The following is a 21,647-nucleotide window of genomic DNA, read 5'->3' as shown; positions in this document are numbered from 1 at the left end:
TCTCCGGCCGTACCGGGGCATTACATTACTTACCATGTACTAGTTAGTAAACTAGAATGTGTGTTAAACAAATAGATAGACAGACAAGAATACCAATGATATACCCAAACATAAACTTAGCATAACATCAAGATAGAGAAGTAAAATACAAATGAAAACGTAGAATTTTGTGAATATATCCATAATTTGGAGCAAGTACACTGTTCATCCTAAATCATACAATGAATTGAAACCATGATATTTTGACATCACAATAAGCGCGATAAAGTTTAACTTATGATCTTAAACCTAAGAGTTCATATATTCCATATTCGGCCAAGTCATTTGTTATTTGTAACATAGCAAAGACTAATACAAGTTATTCAACTGATCTAATAATTTCGTTCTATTTAATATTAGCATTTGTATCAAATACCTGTACAATGAAAGATAGTATATGACAGTTCTATGATGACGAAGACACTCACTTCAATCAAAGAAATATTAGCATATTCTTCAGCTTCTGCCTGTGCCTCTTCATCATCTTCATCTTCATTGTCAACTTCAAGTTCAGGAGTTGGTGAATTTAATTTTTGCATTGATTTTCCTTGAATATTGCTACTTTCGTCAACAATTGGTTTGATATTTGAATGCATCAAACGCCGTCCACCTTGAATAACAGTAGTCTGACCATCAATTGGATGAATCCATATTTCAGCACGTTGAAATCGTGGATTATGTGAACTAAATCCAGAACAATGAGGTTGAACGGATTCCGTTTTCGGTTTCTGAAACTGACGTTTAAAAAGACCACTTTTAATGAAACAAAATTATATGAACTGATCAGTATCGTCATGAGCAATTCTCTTTTCATGAGTTATATTTCACAGTAAAATCTTTGAGAAACTTTATACGAAGTTTAATAATTTCAGTCTAATAGAGCTAAAGATGTGATTGGTCAATGAGGATGGACAGACAAGCACTTAGCCTACTGACTATTAAGTATGTGATTTATTTTCTTTCCATTGATCTCTATTCCGGACTCACTGACTGACTTCTTGTAATCATATTGAATAAAGTATTATCTAATGTTAATCTGGTTCTCTATTCTGGGTTGTGAATCCTGGACTCCATATAATGTGATTAGTCTCATTATCGTATTAATGTATTATTTTAGTATAACTGTGAGAGAGAAATATTTTAAATCATCCGTTATATCAAATCGGTGACGGGAAATTTTAAAACGAACCTCACTACATTTTGTAATCGGATACATATTGAAAGTGAAAAATGGATACTTTGGAAGTAATACTACATCAATTTGTTCAAACTCAAGTGAGAATTATCAGTATCTTGGAGAAAAGTGTGCTTAATAATGTTGACACTCAGCAAAATTCAAATGTCTCTATGTTGGATTCTGATCAGTCTAATGATTTGAATATATCGACTAATGTACTAGATTAATGTGAGAATAATGTTTCAAATGAATCAAATTCTGATCAAATTTATGATATTATTTTACGAGATATCGATTGTCCTAATTACTCATTTATTTCTAATGAAACCTTAACTAAATGTGAGGAACAAGTTCTAAATGAATTAAAATCTGATTACAGTTTTGATGGTGTCACATCAGGTGTCATTTATCTTCACAATGGATTTATTTCCACTGATATCCTTATTGAATGTGACAAATGTCTCTCAAATGAGTCAAATTCTAGTCATACTTCTGGTGTTATTGTATCAAATGTTGAATATTCTCACAAATTATGTACGTCGTGTAGGATCCTCAGTCAGTGGTATGATAAATTAGAAGCCATAAAAAGTTTTTCCCGGAGCAACCAGAGAACCAGTTTGCTCAGATGTGACGTAGCAGAGGCTTGAAATTCAAACTTTGTCCAAAATTGTCCTTATGAGAATGATGCAGATGCATATATTCCATCTAAATTTTTTGCAGGCGAATCAGGCTATGATGAGTCAAATATCGAGCTAATTACAGATGGTAAAAGTATATATTCATGTTATGACTGGAACAATGGCCCTGTTTTGCACGTGAAGGGTGAGAAGAACATACATGTCATTCTTTACACAAGTCAGAATTACATGATGGAATACCTCTATGTGTATGCCCTGGTGCTCACATACAATCGACGTGTGAGATATATGAAGACGATGCCGATCGGGAACATCGAACAGTCCATAAAACCGCAATATAAGGAACCTACATTGTTTCGTTATTCTGTTTAACGGAATACAATGGACAGTTTGATGCAACTAGAAGATTTGGACTTCGCAGATGATCTGACCCTTCTATCCCATACACACGAATAAATGCAGATGAATACAACTGGTATAGTAGCAGTCTCTGCATCAGGAGGCCTCAACATACACAAAGGAAAATGCAACATCCTCAAATACAACACGAAGAACACCAACCCAATTTCGCTTGATGGAGAAACTCTGAAAGATATGTAATCTGTCACGTACCTGAACAGCATCGTTGAGGAACAAGGAGGATCCGATACAGATGTAAAGACGAGGATTTGCAAAGCAAGGGCTGCATTCCTACAGCTGAAGAACATATGGAACTTAAAACAACTGTCAACCAATATCAGAGTCAGAATCTTCAATACGAACGTCAACACAGTTCTACTGTACGCTGAAACTTGGAGAACTACTACAACCACCATCAAATAAGTACAAGTATTTATACACAATTGTCTACGTAAGATACTCAACATCCATTGATCGGATAGCATCAGCAACAAACTGTTGTGAGGGAGAGCAAAACCAACTTACAGCTAAAGAGGGAAATAGGAAAAAACGATGGAAGTGGATAGGACACACATTGCAGAAATCACCAAACTTCATCACGAGGCAAGCGCTAACCTGGAACTCCGAAGGGAAACAAAAAAGAGGAAGGCTAAAGAACACACTGAGCCAGGAATCGGAAGCAGAAATTGAAATAATGAACATCAACTGGGAACCGTCGGAAAGGATTACCCAGGCAGAGTTGGATGAAGAGTGCTGGTGAGCGGCCTGTGCCCCTCTATGCGGGGCAACAGGCTTAAGTGAGTACATTGTTTCGTGGTGGAGGAGCTATATACATGCAGTGTAAGGATAGACAGTGTTAGTGTCATAATGCTGATTCAATGTTTCCAAACGAATGAGAGAAAAAACTACCTACAAACTTGGAGGGAAAGGTGATATGTGGTAAAAGGGAATTATCCTTCTACAACTTGACAGAAGCGACACAGAAGCAACCACAGTGTAAGTTGATAAAAATTCTAAAAATACCACTGGTATTTTCTTTACTATTCACTAATATTATTATCGTATTATGACTAGTTCGACTCACAGCTTGTGAATCGCCATTTCTTTTAATGATGCTAAGTACAACAGCTTGAACCGACCAAATATTTTGGCAGATTCTACTTAGCTTAGACCGTTTCTCCTACTTAATATACATCACAGACTGTTCCCAAACAATCACTGAAAACCGGGACGCATTAAATAATTGGTTAGTCTTAGTGTGAGGTCCCTCGGCAGTGCGCATCTACGACCCCGTCAGAAGTCGACCCCAGTACCTTCAGCTCACATGGCGAGCACTTGACATTCAGGACCATCGAACAGGGATTCAATGGTTTGCATATTCAAATTTTATCAACTGGAAATATTGTACAAACATTTTTCACTGTTGTTAGTGGATATCTGCTTCATACTTGGAATGGTTAAACTCCAATGGTCAATGATTCTCAGTAGAACTCCATGGATTTCCTCTCGTTTATTTACCAAGTACAGATAGATTTATAAATTACGTTTAGAGCTACACTGCCTTATGTGTGAGGTCTAACCATACTAACTCAGTTAATCAAAATGAAGTAGGTATTGACGAAAATAGAACATGAGGCCTGATGGTTGAAACAAGCCATTGGGCTTGACGCACTAAGCGTAAGCACTACTGGTCTTGTTTGTGCAACTATTATCGAATTCATCGTACCCGAAAGTATGAACCAACTTTAATTCACAGGAATATATAATATTACTATCTAATAATAATTGAATATTGAATTATTCACTAAGCATACCTGCATAATCATGTTTTGAGCACGTGGTCGTATTTCATTAAATAAAGCCGCCAAACTTTGTGATGCCGTCGCAAATGGATTACTTGCAGCAAGAGTACGCATATAGTAGAACATTGCATCCAAATGCCTGGACTGATTACGAAAAAGCAAGAAGAGGCACAACAAAGAGCGATGATATTTGATAGTTAGAAACAAGGAAACACGATTTTAAAAAAAATTGTTAAGTATAGTATATATACAACTTGAGCCTATAACATAAAAACTGAGTGTTTTTGTAACACTGAAACAGGACACTGAAAATTACGCACACTGGCCGTCAAGTGCTTCCAGGTTTGTAATGACTGTTCGACTTAGATCAGTTCGAGATCTCAACAAGAGTCAGTCAGTCAGTCAGCTACAACGTAGGACCAGGCACATATGTGCATCGGTCCAGGTTGCCATACCGCATCAGCACAACAAGATGAACACCGGATTCATATAAGTGGTTATGTCAAAGGTGGTAATATATAAGAGAAAGATTGCATATAGAGATATAGTACAAGAAGAAAGAATTGGTTCGTAGAAAGAAAGATATGAAGCGATTTTAATCTCTTAGTTTAAGGGAAGACAGGGAGTGTATACACCTACGCCATTGTGATCGATTCTGAGCTATGTCACCAAGAGTCTCCAACCATTGGTTACGATAGTCACGCGGACCCCAACCAAGTAGTCTGCATCTACCAACATGGCTCAGACTACAAGTTAGTGACTTCAAGCACTGATGCCACGTTTTGGTTTGGCCGCCCCTAACTTTCTTCCAACCATCTCCAATACCGGATAGCATTGCACGTCGTGGTAATCGGTGTTCAGGCATACGTAACACGTGGCCCAACCATCTCAGTCGGTGAAGATTCATAACCTCATCAACTGATTTACCATCATTCCCTAATACCCTGCGTCTAACCTCACTATTACTTACTCGGTGATCCCAGCAGACGCCAGCAATATTTCTAAGGCATCTGTGGTCAAATACTAATAGCTTACGAGTGTCTTCTACTCTTAATGGCCATGTTTCGCAGCCGTAAATTAAAACAGAACGGACTGCCGCGCAGTATACTCGTCCTTTTATTGATAGACGGATATCTCGTCTTCGCCACAGGTGACGTAAGTTGGCAAAAGCCAAAGGAGCTTTTCGAATCCGTGCTGAGATTTCGTCCGATACCAACCCATTAGGGCTGATCAGACTTCCAAGATAAGTGAAGTTGTCAACTCGTTCGACTACTTCACTCCCTATCCTTAGTTCAGGTGTTAACGCAGACCAGTCCTGAAGCAGCAACTTGCATTTAGAGGGAGAGAAGCGCATCCCAAACATTCTGGCATTGTTGCTTAGTGCTACCAGAAGACTCTGCATTTTGTCAGCGTCTTCACCAAACAGGACTATGTCATCTGCATATTCTAAGTCGATAAGTGGACCTCCTGGAAGGAGATCAATACCCGAGAACTCAGTCGACGAGGGTGTTATTTCCATCAATAGGTCTATGATGAAGTTAAACAGAAATGGGAAAAGTGGACAGCCTTGACGGACACCACTTGAGGTTGCAAAAGTAGATGACAGTTCGCCATAAGCTCTGACTCGACTGGTAGTGTTCGAGTAAAGAGCCTTCACAAGGTTTATGTACTTCTGAGGTACGCCTTTCAATGACAGACACTGCCACAGAATCTTGCGGTCTACCGAGTCAAATGCTGCTTTTAAGTCGAGAAAGACCACCATTGTCGGACGCCGATAAGAATGCCTGTGTTCTAGAATCTGACGAATGGTGAATATGTGGTCGATGCAGCCACGACCAGGTCTGAAGCCAGCTTGAGTCTCTCATGTTTGCAGTTCACGAGTCTTAGTTAGGCGTCTGATAATTATCGAGGGTAGTATTTTAGATATTATATTAGTTAAACTAATCCCTCTGTGGTTGTCACAGGATGATTTTGACCCTTTCTTATATATTGGGACGATAAGTGATTGTGACCAGTTAGATGGGATAACGTCTAACTCCCAGATTTTAGCTAAAATATTAGTCAACCTAGTCGCTAAAATTGGACCACCATCCTTAAAGACTTCTGGAGCCAGTCCATCTGCCCTTCCTCGTTTCAGATTAACTATAGCCTTTTGAACTTCAGCAAGAGTTGGGGGACCTACTTCAATGTTCCATTCACGCTGTCTGGGAATGGAGGGTAGTTGTAGAGTAGCTGAAGGCCAGCTGAACTGTTCTCTGAAATGTTCCGCCCATCGTTCTAAACGTCTGGACTGGGAGCAGATGAGAGTATCGTCTTTTTCCTAAATAATCTCACTTACACTTGACTTATTAATTCCAGTTTCTTTTATTAGTCTTTAGAGCTGTCTTGTGTTCCCTATAGTCGCCGCCTTTTCCATCTGTTTTGCTTTCGTCGCCCACCACTGCTCACGGTCGTTTCTTAGACTTTTTCTTAACCTAGATCTGATGTGTTGTCGCTCTTCCTCATGTTCGGAACCTGATGGGACGAGTTTGCGAGAATCCATCAGTGTGATAGACTTTGAAGAAATCCACTGGTTCTTTGTAACTCTGTGGTTTAAGTCATTAATAGATTTCATTGCTGTTTCCACAGCTGTTTGTATATCTTTCCAAGCAACATCTGGGTCAGCCTCGTCTTCAGAACTACCTAATCGTGACCTCAGTTGTTCCTGGAACCTACTTTTGGTTTCCTCGTTACTCAGTTCGGTTCTAATGGGTCTTTTTACTGTGGCTTTTTTGCGTCCGGTGAGGCGCAAGCAGATGCGTGCTCGTATTAGGGCATGGTCGGAGTCCAAGCAGGTACTCCAGAATGAGCGACAATCTTCTACCGACCCTCTCCAACGATGACTGATGGCAATATAGTCTATTTGAGTCCATCGTTGGTTTGGTGTAGGGGTCGCCATGTTAGACGATGTCTCTCCTTATGCTTAAAATTTGTGTTTGCTAAAAATAAGCGATTGTCTGAGCACAGTTGCAGCAGAGGGTCACCATTATCTGTTCGCTGTGCCGGAATGCTAAAATATCCACCTAAATGCCTTTCTGTTTGGTTTAAACTACCTATCTGAGCATTAAAGTCACCCCCTACGAGTACTATGTCTGAGCGTTTAGCTTTCTGAAGAAGTTCGGACAGCTTTCTGTAAAATTCATCTTTCAATTCATCTGAGCTGCAGTCAGTGGGAGCGTAGGCAGAAACGACGAAAAGGCAACGACGTGTGTCCCTATCCTTCCGAGTTCTTACGGAGCCGTTTAGCCGAACAGCGCATAGACGACTGTTGACGGGGATCCACTCTAGCAGTGCTTGTTCGGCCCTCATGCTTAGTGCTATGCCTACACCTGCCAGTCCACGAGAACTGGCCATCGGGTCACCACATACACGTAGGGTGTATCTCGTTGGCTCTCCGTTTTGCTGAGGTGAGGTCAAGTGAATGACCACACTGGAATCCTGTATGCGTGTTTCGGAGACACAGCATACATCAATGGAAAGAGACTCTGGGGTTTTAGCCAAGGAAGCCTGCTGACCGATCTGACATAGGGTGCGTACGTTGAAGGCTCTAATGTGTAGTTTGGAGTGAGGTTTCAGTAGACCTGGGACAGTGTTTTGAGCACTAGAATCGTTGGCTATGGTGACACTTGAGGAGGAAGCCGAAGGAGGAAGTTTAGGGTTGAAAGTCGATGTAGGATGAATAATAGGAATTGAAGAGGAAGGTTGATTATGAATACAGTGGTCTTGGGTGCTGTTAGAGGTATGAGGGCGGTTATCACTTCCCGGTTGCCCACATCGTGGAAGGGATCTCAACAAGAACTGAAAATCGTATTATTTTTTGACAGGATTCATCCCATTCCACCACTATCAATTTGGTTAGAATGTTAGGGTTCAGGAGATTTTTCATATAAAGCGATAACCTCAACCCTAACACTACATTTTTACATTCACATAGGTGGTTCTCTAGGTGCCCCCCACCCAAGAAAATTACCATCCAAACCATCTAAGACACGAAATCTAGATGAAAACATGATTTCCAGCAATAAACTATCTACAAATTCAGACTAATAGTTTAAATGTGTTATCTCTAATTTGATTGGTCACTCAAGACCGTCAGTAGGATATAGTTTTACGAGGCACATCTATCGAAAGTCATTTTATTTAAAACAATTAGTCCCTTTGATAAATTTCGATAATGCAATGAGAAGACGTAGTTTATCAGAATTATGTGATATATTTGCGCAATACATTTCGAACAATCTGATCACACATATACTTGTTAAGAACATTTATATATGAAAAATTAAAAGGTCAACTAGACAGGTTAAGGGTAAGTCATAACAAAGGAAAAATTTTAAAGTACGTCTTCTCATTGCATTATCGAAGTCATTTTATTGACATTTGTGCAACATAGATTTAAGGCATTCCCTTCTGGTTGTCTGCCAGCTGAGAAATAATTCGAAGGCTAATTGTCTATCAGTCAGTCAAATACAACATAAAACCTGGTACGTTAGTAAATCGGTTCATATTGCCATACCACATTAGCACAGAAAGATGAAATCGCTAGAGCGAAACCCGGAGTAGTGAAGGTAATGACAGTATTGGTAGTAGTCGAAAAGACTAGACATCGAAGATACATTTCGATATACATGAACTAGTGAAATAAAGACACTTAAGAAGGAATTAAGAAACTTGGGAACTAAAGGAGGACAAACAATGAATGTACCTGCCCCATTGAGAACAATTTCGAGCCATGTCACTCAAAATCTTCAACCATTCATCACATGGACCTTAACTGAGTAGTCTGCACTTACTGAAATGGCTCAGTCCGTCAGTCAGTATCTTCATGAACTGATGCATTGACTAGATTTATTCGCCCCTAACTTTCTTCCAACCTACTCCTACACCAGTCATCATCGCCTAACTAGGTATTCGGTGTATGGATATACGTAACACATGCCCTAACCATCTCAGTCGATCAAAATTCACTGCCTCATCAGTTGACTTGCCATCTTTACATCGTATTCTGTGTCAGAGTGACTAACTCGATGGTCACAAAATGCACGACCAATCGTTCGAAGAGAACTATGGTTGGATAATAATGATCCACATATATTCCCTATTTTTAAATGTCATATTTTGCACCCATAATGTAGAATGGAGTGAACTGTTGTACAGTAAACTCGTCCTTTGGTTCTCAGATATCGCGTACCTCACCTATGCCACAAGTGACGCAAGGTGGCAGAAGTCAAACGGACGTTTTGGATTCATACGGAGATTTAGTCAAACGCCAGTCCATCAGAGTTGATGAGACTTCCAAGATAAGTGAAGTGATAAACACAGTCAACTACTTCACTCCGGATCACTAGCTTAGACGTTGACGTAAATCAGTCCTGAAGCAACATTTGGCATCTTGAAGGAGAGAAATCTACCTCGAGGATGCTAGCATTGGTGCTTCAATGAAAACTACCAAAGAATAAACACTAACATTCTTGAAAAAAAAACCCAACATTTTGTTGAAGAGGTTAAATTCCGCAAATACGTTTTAAGAGCTTAAATGGAAGATTATGTATATGATTGCTATTCAGTGTGATTTTTTATTCACTCAAATCGACGTATCATATTAAATAATTCCAACGTTTTACCAGGTAAACTGTTTCCAGTTTTTTTTTCACGGGAATAACCAAAATCAAACATGATTTTTTGTATATATTATGTTTTTTTTTTAAGTATTTGGTGCTTAATTTCTGTTAAACTGTTCGTTAAAATTTTGAAAAATAGTCATAGAAACTATTTTATATTCTGGTATTGAATTTTCATCACAGTTATCATTGTTATCGGAAGCATATCCGACTGGCAAGATAATAATTTATGGACAAACTAATAAGATTTAAGATAGAAAGTTTTGGATTGTGGTGCGAAATTTATTCATTCATAAAGTTAAATAGTATCTTGACATTTGGTGGAGTTTTGTTCTCTGAGCTGGATGGTTTGGTCAGCTCAGAGAACAAAACTCCACCAAAATCATCCACCTGAGCTACAAATCTTTTCCACCATCTCAGTATCTTGACACTATAGCTGTCAGTTCATAATAAAAACCCTTACTCTAATTCATAACTCTAACATCTAACTCTAAATCTTAATCCTAATTCCTCATACTAATTTATGATCCTTTTTTGATCCTAGTTCGTAGGTGAGTTGTCTCAAGTCAATTTAGCTTTGTTCAAAGGTCATCTCATCCATAATACCTAGATATTTACAGTCATCAGATTAAGTTGGTACTTTCGAGAATGTTAAACTTTCAGAAAACTAACTACTTTTTGGTTATGATCTTCTTGCATTTACTTTTATACATTTAAATTTCGTTTTTTCACTGCGTTTGAACTTTTCAACGGAGGCTATTTTCTATTTGAACACAATTAAAGACATTATTTCATCATTGATCACTGGCTGTTTGATTACAGTTAAATGTTGTTAATCTTAGGATAATTCTCTAAAATATCAAAGCATATTAAAAATTTTTTTTTGAAAATTGTACTAAAAATATAATAACCATATGGATAGGATACATATTCGCAAATTGTTTAACAAATCTGTTCTAAATGCATCGTGCAATATCTAGCATTTTTCTACTCATTTAATAAGTGAATACTGTATATGAAAGTATAATTTTCATTGGTGATTTCATTTCAAGCACTAACTTTCACTTTATTTACTTTTCTCATCCAACATGTTGAAATGCACTACAGTAGTGTGTTCATAAAAGATATATGTAGATAGATTTGGATAATTGAAATAAAGTCTTAAGTGAAAATTACACTTTTCTATACAGCACTAACATACTAAATAAACGGGAAAATTCTCAAAAAATACTAAATATTACAGATGGTGGAGAAGTTTTTGCTGATGATGTCGATGAAAGCCCCACGACCAAACCATCCAGCTCAGAGAACAAAACTCCATCAAAAACTAAATATTACAGTTTGAACATTGAAAAAAAGATAGTCATCTTCATACATGAATATATATCAGCTACAACGTAGGACCAAGCACATAAACCCATCGGTCCAAGTTACCACACCTCATAAGCACAACAAGATGAACACCGGATTCATAGAAGTAGTTAATTCAATGGTGGTAATATATAAAAGATTGCATATAAGGATATAGTACAGGAAGAAAGAATTAGTTCGTAGAAAGAAAGATATGAAGCGATTTTAATCTCATAGTTTAAAAAGAAGATAGAGAGTGTATACACCTACACCACTGTGATCGATTCTGAGCCATGTCACCCAGATTCTCCAACAATTGGTTACGATAGTCGTGCGGACCCTAACCAAGTAGTCTGCATCTACCAACATGGCTAATACTATATATATACATTACCAAAAAGAATAAAACAACATGTTCACTTACAGTATACAAAGCTAAAACAGCTAATTGATTATATGACCGACCATTTTTCGGCACTAATAATTGAGCTTTTTGATACCAACTGATAAAAGTTCAGAAAGCAAACAAATCATAATAATAATATATACCGAATATTTACATTTTTAAAATTAAAACAAACAAATTGAATGAAAAAGATTTTGTGGCTAGACCATAATTTATAGACGAACCAATTAGATTTAGAATAACAAGTCTTGGATTTTGGAACGAAATTGATTCATCCCATTGACTAAATAAAGTCTTGGCATTTCAACTGATGTTAGTTCGTGATGAATACCATAAATCTAATTCTTAACCATAACCATCAACTGTAACTCATAATTCTTATTCTTCACACTGCTTTATAACCCTCATTTAGCCCTTAGTAAGTAGGTGGATATTCACAAGGTCATTAAGGTGTCTCTCAAACGTCGTCCTCACTGCATTTGTTTTTTCTCTTTACCATGATCATGTACATGATATTATGCCATTTAATCTATATACACTAAATAATATGAATTGACTAGAATAAACACAAGGCTATTAATTCAATTACATAACAGTGAAGAAAATAAGAAAGGTGACAATACGAAAATGTGGCATCAGTTCATGAAATTATTGATTATTGTACTGAGGTTGAAGTTCAAGTGGTAATTGTGATCAACAGTTAGAGATGTTCAATGATATGACTTATAATGGGTCACAATAGCTTAGATGACTTTGCTCCATACGTCAAGCTTCAGTACCTTTTCGATACATAGACTTTTCCTTTTGTTTCTTTAAACTATTCATAAACCAATGTTCACTTATTCTCATTATCATTACTACCACAATTATTTCAATTTTTCTCATTTATAATGTTACTTTTATTTAGTTGTACTAATATAGTATGGGAACTTAGAATAAGGCACATTTTTGTCACAGGCTTTACGTTGGGTACGGTTACTATGGTGAAGAAATGAAGAGTTTGGGTACCGTGTACAAACATTGCGCGAGATGATTCAAACGAAGAAAAAAACATGTTTTCAAATTTCTCATTCTGCTGTAAGAAATAGATTTTAGTTCCTGATGTAAGAGCTGGCAGCAGAACACGTTTATTGGTCTAATTTGGCACAACTAGCATGACAGTACAATGAGGCAGAAAATTCACAAACAAGATGAAAAGCATAGAGAAGGAAATAATGTTAACAGTGCTCGAAAGTTCAATATTAGAAATATAATTCAAAAAACAGTAAGTGATAGAGATGACTAGTATGAAATGATACTTAACTCAAAGTGATTTAGTGGTTGAGGTGTTTAACTTTCGGCCACTAGGTCGCAGGTTTGAGTTCCACCCAACATATTTCTGTTTAGGTAGACAGGTAGTAAGTAACACATCCTTACACAAAAGGTATGACTCAAAGCCAATGACAAGAATGTGTGGTTCGTAAGTTGTATCATCACATACAGGGAGACCGAGAATGATTGCAATTGGAACTTAAAATCATGGAACTCACCATTTCTATTCCCATATTTTTTTCCAACCTACCATAATACCCACTGAGACCGGATGTTAAGGTAGATTGAGGTTTACAGGATTATAAGTTGTCTTTAGCTTACGATCGTTATCTAAAACCATTTACTTAACCTCAATATTACCCACTTGGTTGTTTTGGCAAAAGTGACTAACGCATCGCAAACGCCTACGGCCAAATAGTTGTAGCTTGCATGTCTTCTAATTTTGCATTTTGTGTTTTACAGTCAGAGATAAATACGAATCAAACTGCAGGGGAGTAATATTTACTACTTGACAGAGAGTCGAACGTCTCGGATTCTCCATAAATGGCACGATCTAGGTTTGTTTTCGTATCCGTACCGAGATTTCGTCAGCTACTGACTTACTGGGTTAATGAGCATTCCAAGAAAAGTGAATCTGTCAATGAGCTCGACCACTTCAACTCGATGTTATTTGTTTACATAAACAACAATCGTAATTTTTTTTAATTAATCAACTAATAGTAACAAGGGATTGGTAGCATTTTCAACACATGGGGATTTTAAAGTTAATTGGGAAGTCTGCACGTTTCATGTAATTTAGATAGATGATTTCGCGTAAATGTTTGTATATCCAGAAAGTCATTTTTATTATAAACTACTACCAATTAGAAAAACAGTGAAAATCAAGAGATCACCGAACAACAACCTCATGATCGTTTAGACCTCTTGAACAGTAAACACTTACGGTTTCTTACAGAATGAAATTCAGCACTTTCATGTATCGTAATAAGTACAATGCCTTTACACCGGTGATCCAGAATTTTATAGACTATATTTCGACATAATATTGGAGTTGAGACACCAACTAGGCGACTCATGATACTTATATAAGGCTATGATCTAATAATTTCGATTCCAGACTGTCAAGTCGCTGGGTTATGGGTTGGAACAGCACACGAACTACCAAATGGCATCGTAATTATATAGTTGATACAACTTATATGTAATGAGTGAAAATTGTATAATTATGGAGCTGTAGAGACATGATTTACAAAGTAACTTTAAGTCGGATACATAAGTGTGTTCTTCCATGGCTAAAAATATTATCAGTACAAAAATAGATGATTCAGTAAGTACCAAATAAAAATTATTGTTACCTATTTTATGTAATTGAAAATAATTAATCGTTACTTTATTGTATGTGTTAAACTTAAACTTACTTTCGTGCTTTACCAAAATTTCGTTCACCAACTAAAGTTTCTCTATAACGAGCTAAATCGCCAAGGAATAGCATTAATTTTTGAGCACTTAAATAGACTAATCGTCGAGTTCTTGATTTTGTTTCTGGAGGTGGTCTACCATCTGATAATAATGGACCAAGTTGAATATGATGTATGCTTTGTATACGTTCAAGTAGAGACGCTAATTGATTTGATCCAGAATCGATCACTTCAGATAAGCAAATTTTTTGAATAAGGTTAACTAATTGACTTTGAAGAAGTTTTATAGTCTCAGGATTTTTCTCTAGTTTAGGAATTAACCTAAGATACGATTAAAAATAGCAGTTTAGCAAAACGTTTATTATTAATTTAATGTACACTGGAACATTCAGATGTGATAGCGAGCACAGTCCGTAACTCAACGGATATGAAATTAAACCTAAAGGTAAAATTATATAGTCGGTTACGTGTAGCAACCCGCTACGTAAGAATAAAAATAATGAGTTGAGTAAGTCTAAAATCAAGCGAGTGAAAATAAATGTTCAGTATTATTTGTAAAGAAAGCAATAAGTAATAAAACAGGTGGAATGAAAATTAGATAATCAGATTACTAAGATAGATGGATTGTGTAGGGATAAAATTATAAATTAAAACTTCTTATTGTTCTTTTTCCTTCTTTGACAAACAAGAGGGACAGTGTTCAGAAGTATGATATAAATGTCTGGTTGTACGCTAAATACAACTGGCTACACAAGCGTGGTTGAACTGGTAAATACATATAGTGACGGCAGAACAAGGCAATTTATCTTTATTTTGTGAAGTTACTATTAGCCGGCAGATGGAATAAGGACATAGTCTTATTGTAGTGAATGTTCATTCTATGAATTTTTTATGCACTGTGTCGCTATTTCAATGGCTATACCACATTGTTCATAAAGCTCCTTATTGGAATCACTACGTAGACGATTCTTCAAGAAGTGTGATAAGTCATAATTTTATTGTCGCTATATGCATGACACTATGATAGTTCTAAAAAACTAGGACGAAGCGCAGAGCTTTTCAGAAATGTTTAACAGAATCCATCAAGCAATTACTTTCAGCAAAGAGGAAAAAACTGAGATCACCCCTTCTTTCTAGACGTCTCATTGACGAGAAAACCTAAAGTGGGGATTTAAAAATATTTGTCGTGAACTGATTAAGCCGAGTCGATATACACACGTTTAAGGTTTGTCCCGATACATCAAGAGCAAAATTTACCTAACACTTTGTTTTGATGATACTAATGGAGAGGATCTAAAACGTACCTATGATCTACTGGATATCCATCAAAGTACCTAATGAAACGCGTGTAACAAAATCTAAAGTAAAATCAACAACAGTACCGATGGAATCTTTATCCCTGAAATCACATTCCACAGATGATATAACCAGTTATATGATGATACGGCGAATAAGAAAAGCAGCAGAGCAAACACTTAATACATCACCAAATTTGGAAAAATAAATCAATTTCGCAGCAGATAAGTTGTAGCTCAAGCTTCCCAACAGAAAATGTTTTTGTTGCTAGCAAACTTGACGGAGATTTGAATTTCAGGAACATATGTTTCTTCAAGTCTGCAATGATGTTTTGGTAAACAGGAAAAGTGGATAAAAAATTCCTAACTGGTCACCTTTAGTTACTATAAGACCAAGAGGTGGATCAAAGCCAGGTAATAATTACAACGATTAGATAAAAACGAATCATTAATATTATTTATTATTTACTTGAACACACAAATATTGCTACAAGGGGGCACCAGATACATATGCGCCATACATCTCATCAGGTTTGCATGAGGGCTGTGATACTGTCCGGGTGTCCAGACCGAAGCACAAGTCCGAAAGGGCGTGGGTTCGGATCCCACCTCCATCACAACCTTTGGGACTCAGTAGCTAAGTGCATAACGCGATGGCGTTTGAAACGAACGGTACTTGGTGCGAGTTCCAGAGTGAACATCAACTCTGGGATGCAGGTACATCCAGCTGATGAGTCCCAAATAGGATGAAACGCGCTTTGTCCTAGATATAAATGAGTGATTAGTGACAGAGACACTTTACAATTCACTTGACCAAATATATGTTAACTAACTCAAATTTACGCCCCCAAATGCCCTGGTACGGCCGAGAGTGGGGAGAATCCACTTTCCCTCTCCAAATACTCTCACATGGCCATGCGTATATAGCCTCTGACAGGGAAGTCCTACTCACTACCTTCTCGTGGCGGGGGTGTTGTTTACGAAAATGGGTGGACGAAAAGCGAATGTCCGGCGCTTTAACCGGATTCCAAACCAATGGTACACATGGGCCCCAGTATCCTGAAGGAACAAATGACGTATGAACTAATTGTTGGTCACCGGCTTCCATGGGACTTCATCTCCTTACGATGCTCCACTGCCTTGTGGATCAGACCTTGAGGTCGAAGGCTCGGGGAGTGGCCCCCTAAGGAAACCACCTGCGTCGGTTTGGGCACCCGGGCAGTATCACAGCCCTCACACATATCGAATAAGATTTGTGTGGCTCATATGTATTTGGTGCCTCTTTGTACCAATATCTATGTGTTAAAATAAAAATAATAAACTCAGATTTACACTATATCGTTTATGTGGCATGTTATACGTGGAGCGTCCGCTACTGCAAAACTGGATGAAATTAATGAGTTACGTTTTATTTTTGTTTGATGTTATCAAAATGACTATGTCCATACGTTACAAAATTTCGTGCGTTTTGTCAAATTGATGATAGTCAGTGACTTGGAGATGTAATTGCTTGACTTGTAATCAATGAATTTCGAATTTAAATATAATAAAACCAACTTCAGTTTGATAAAACAACCTAACGCTGAGTTATTAATTGAATGAAATTAATAATATTGCTACCACTTATTACTATAACTAAATGAATAAGATTAATAAACAACATACTGTGTAGATTGTGGATTTTCGACCCATGAACGAAGTGATTCCAAGACAGTGTAGAATACCGACTTCCACATACCTTGTTCAACATGTGCCGTATTACAGAAGTCCAAATCTGCAACTATTACACTTTCAAATAGTAAAAATAAACTATCACGAAGTCGCTTCACTGTACCCCACCAACGTAAAAACAATGCTTCTGATTCCGTCCATTCTCTTCCTAATTCAGGATCAGATTGTAATGGTTCGAACAACACCATTGATTGAGCACACAGACCAGGTGGAATGAGTAGAGCTGATAGAGTAGCATCAAGTTGAACAATTTGTTGCATAGTTGATGCAATCATTTCGCTTGATGAATAAACAGAAATTTCACAGATTACTATAGAAATATGACTTAATTATACATGTGGCTTCAGTAAAATTATTTAAATGCAGCCAAAATATGGCATTCAAAAGTAATGAGAAGATATGTATGAAGGAAAAATGGAACTCAAGATTTAGAGGTTAGATGGGTTGAACTCCATTGCCTGTAACTGACTTAAAGCAATGTTACCTAGTGTCATCAGTTACTGATCGCGAATATTGCGCGGAAGTCAATCAGGTAGCTGAAAGAGACACTACTAGCTTCTACACAAAACAGTGATTTACAGCCGACTACGTAGATACATACTTTATAAGTTGCTATTATTCTTGGTGCAATAATCGGTAGAAACAACATCCAAACAGCAAGTGGCTAAAAGCCAAGTATATATATATATATATATATATATATATATATATATGCATGCATAACTGTACCTCCCTGCTAAATAATACCGACAGTTTTGTTGAATGTAGTCTTATTGGAACGATTTTTGAGTATAACCTCATTGTTGGTTCAATATACCATAATAAAAAAAATTCACTAACAGATGGTGGAATTGTTTGCTGACGGAACACGTATAAACTAAAATATTCAACGTCTGATTAAAAACTCAGCTTCCCAAAGTCAGTGAAGAGAGAAAAGAATAATCTAAGAATGAAATAATAAATTATCGGGTAGGAAGAAGTTGAACGAATAAATCAAATGAAGGCATATATGTAAATCTCCATTTTATCATTAAATATCACATTTTTTTCTTTTCCATAGTGAATACTGCACACTTCCATACATTTACTATTTATCTATATATTTATCTGAACACAAATATTGGTACAAAGGGGCACCAGATACATATGCGCCACACAATAGCAATGAGAATGTGAAGAGATAGAGAATGTAAAGTGCATATAAGAAAAAGGGGGACAATAACGAACAGAAATTAGTGTATGATAGTGTAATAATAATGGGAGAAGCAGTTGAGTTAGAAGAGGTACAAGCAGAAAGAATCCTTCCAGTTAAAGAAGTTACATTCACTTTTTATGAAGTAAAATAAAATTACAGCAGAATCGCCACTGGCTTCTATTCTGGGCCATATCTGATAACGTCTCTAGCCACTGTGTTGCACCATCTCTAGGACCCCAAACAGGGAGTCGTGAATGACCAACAGAAGCAAGTCCTGTACAGCTTTTTTCATACTACTTCCATTTAACTGATGGCACAAAATATATACTAGACTAATCAATAGCGAAAAAGGAAGTTGTTGAATTGAAATCCATTCTAATAACGGCTTAAAAACGCGAAACAATATAATTCTTACACATTTGTAAGCAAAACGGTTTTGCTTACTTTGGAGGCTGGATGACTGTTGATCCTGGAGATAAACAAGTCGGTTGATTAGCGAAATGATGTGTTGAGGATGGTCTTTCAGCTTGAAGAGACGAAGATGAACTAAATTTGGTTTGAGTTTTGAAAAACTGATAGAAAGCAGCCTTTGCAGCGTCTGTCCATGGGACAGGTAAAACATTGGTGGGCGATTCGGTAGAAGCGTCACTGACAAAACAGCGTGAACTCATATCATTATCTGATTTCTCTTTACATTGACTGATACATTTTGACTCGTCAACTCCATGTGAATCTAATCTGGTGCTAGTAGTTCTGGAATGATTGTATGGATTGGAGAAGCTTGGACGGACAACAACGACTGGTTTAGTTGAATCAGCTGATAAAAGGAGTTTAGATAATAATCCAATGGAATAATAAGTACTAAATGTTTACATTTTTCAAATAGTTGAAGAGTGAGTTAAAACTACATAAACTATGGAAGTAGATGAAATCACTTACTGTACTAATATGGAATCAACAACAGCATGAAGCAGACGCTTAAAAAGCACTACTGATAAGTATCTTTGAAAGAAAAAAAACACCTGAGTATCGCTGCAGACTAAAAAACCCAAAATAAAACTAAAATCAGACGGAAATCATTCGAAATTTTAGCAATTTTAGATCAGTCGGTCAGTTAGTCATATGCAATAGACTGACATATGTACATCAGTTCAAGTTATCACATCACATATCATCACAGTGAGATGAGACTATTAGGAAGAATTTCAGTGTTAATGCAGTGGTAATAGAGAAGATTAGGCAAGGACGGCATGACATGAAGAATTCGTGGGATAGAAAGTAGAAGATAGCTTGGAACTCAGGATACAAGTTATGATAGGGCAAATGCATCTGTGACATTTCGCCCAGCGTCTCCAGATACCGTACACGATGGGTGGGTAAAACCCAAACCAGGTAGACTGTGTTTATCTAAACAGCCCATTCGAAGTCAGTGACTCAATGGATTTCTGGGACGTATTTAAACGACTAGCTTATATAACTTAGAAAACAGAGAAGTGAATAATTTGAAACCTGACGAAACAAAACATTTGTTTAATTTTAAATCAAAGTCTCAATAACTCTGGGTTCTATATATGTTTTATCCATGTGTGCTTGTTGAAGTTACTAAACATCATGATTATTGATATATTTAATGACCGACTGACTATGATACTGATTCCTTATTTCCCACCTTTTAACTTCGTCCAGATGTGTTGATGAGGCGTGGAAACTTGAACCAACACACTACCGCTTGGAAGTCTGTTTTACGTAACTATCTTTGAAGTAACGTTGACATTTACACAATAAATTCCTCCTTTACCGAACATTTTTTATTAGTACACAATAATTCCTGGTGCAAAGCAAATTTTAATGCACCTGCAGCTGTCAGTTTGATGGTGGACAACATTTTGTCACGTTACCAATAAAGTTGTACAAAGATTAGTACTGTTCTAGAGCACATCTGAGTTCTCGGTAAATATGCACTTATATTAAAATAACGACTAAGAGTGCAGCACCAAATCATTATTGAAAACACTACAAAGCATTAAGCTTTAGTGATAAATATGCCGCTGCGAATTCGATGGTGTACTGAGAGTTCTATATGGCAAACAAAACTATGAAGAGGAAGTTAGCGTAATAATTATCCTTAGTCTGTATGAAACAGTGGTAGGTAATGTCAGTACGTCACAACCTAAAGCAACGAGAAACTCAGTCAATCAGATCATAGTGATAAAAGAGCCTGAACATCTGTTCTGCGTAGGCATCTGTCTGGTGGGACGAATCACATTTTATGTGGAGCAACTTATGAAATCAAATGATACATAATATTCATGTTCTTAAAGCAAACGACCTACATCGAACTGCCTCACGTCGGAAACTCTTTGGGTTTTGAGTACTTTGTTGAAATATGTCCACATCTTTCGGTAGAAGGATAAGTCCACCATGTTTTTCTGTAGAATTTTCTGGTGTCAAATCTACAGAGGTACTCGTGAGCACGCGTGAATTTTGTACACTGGGACTCGTAGCAAAAGATTCTTGACGTGGTTTTGAAGCAAATTGTCTGTTGGTACTGATGGATCTGGAGTCGCTGAAATGTAGTGACGTACTAACGACCGGTTCCGTGTTACCATCAATGAAACTGGAATTTAAATCTGACACATGAGTGAAACCTCCAGATACTAGATTATTGGTATTTTTACAATCCTGAGTGTAGCGAGTGTTTTTGGTTTCACTAACAAGAGATTTTCGTTGGGAATGGTGTGGATGTAACGAACCAATTCTATCTTTATGATGGCTGTGTGGTTCTGTCGAAGCAACAAGGATAGTTCGACCAGTTCTGACACTACGAGAATTCCCGTAATCTTCAGTGGTTGTTTTGTACCGTGGATGATGATAAAAGTCTCTATCTGGTCTTTTATTTTTCATATAGATAGATGTCGAGCAATGGGCAATTGCAGTAGCGCAAATAGTAATCTGTGCGCTTCAACCTCCAATGGTTCAAATGGTTCAAATGGTTGTGGACGAAATAGAAGAAGCTTTCGATTAACAGGCTTCCGTGTCTAGTAGCAGGGGATCAACAAATCCTCCAGGCAGGAACCTAGGTATGTTAACCATAAAAGAGGAAAAGAAATTAGTAAATCATAGTGTGATCTACACTATCCTTAGTCCTTAAGAATAGATCAAGTTGCCTCTTGAAGGACTCCTGGGAAGTCGCTTGGACTAGCTCGGCCGGCAGCGAATTCCAGCA

The 21,647-nt window shown here is 37.2% G+C and overlaps 1 protein-coding gene across 1 annotated transcript in view; it reads right to left on the bottom strand.

Annotated features, from left to right (window-relative positions):
* Window positions 1-21,394, bottom strand: part of SMG6 (Smg-6, nonsense mediated mRNA decay factor) — a 38,431-nt gene extending 17,037 nt beyond the window's left edge. The window contains exons 1-7 of the mRNA XM_051214140.1: window positions 20,755-21,394; window positions 18,866-19,238; window positions 17,161-17,505; window positions 14,201-14,521; window positions 11,490-11,568; window positions 4,068-4,199; window positions 468-773 (exon numbers count right to left, since the gene is read on the bottom strand). Coding sequence (XP_051067273.1) covers window positions 468-773; window positions 4,068-4,199; window positions 11,490-11,568; window positions 14,201-14,521; window positions 17,161-17,505; window positions 18,866-19,238; window positions 20,755-21,325 — 2,127 coding nt within the window. The 5' untranslated portion in view covers window positions 21,326-21,394. The remainder of the gene's footprint in view (window positions 1-467; window positions 774-4,067; window positions 4,200-11,489; window positions 11,569-14,200; window positions 14,522-17,160; window positions 17,506-18,865; window positions 19,239-20,754) is intronic.
* Window positions 21,395-21,647: the final 253 nt, after the last annotated feature.

This window comes from Schistosoma haematobium, chromosome 2, assembly GCF_000699445.3.
Source record: "Schistosoma haematobium chromosome 2, whole genome shotgun sequence".
NCBI lineage: Eukaryota > Metazoa > Platyhelminthes > Trematoda > Strigeidida > Schistosomatidae > Schistosoma > Schistosoma haematobium.
The sequence above is the reverse complement of the archived record's forward strand: the minus strand, read 5'-3'. Positions and strand labels throughout refer to the sequence as shown.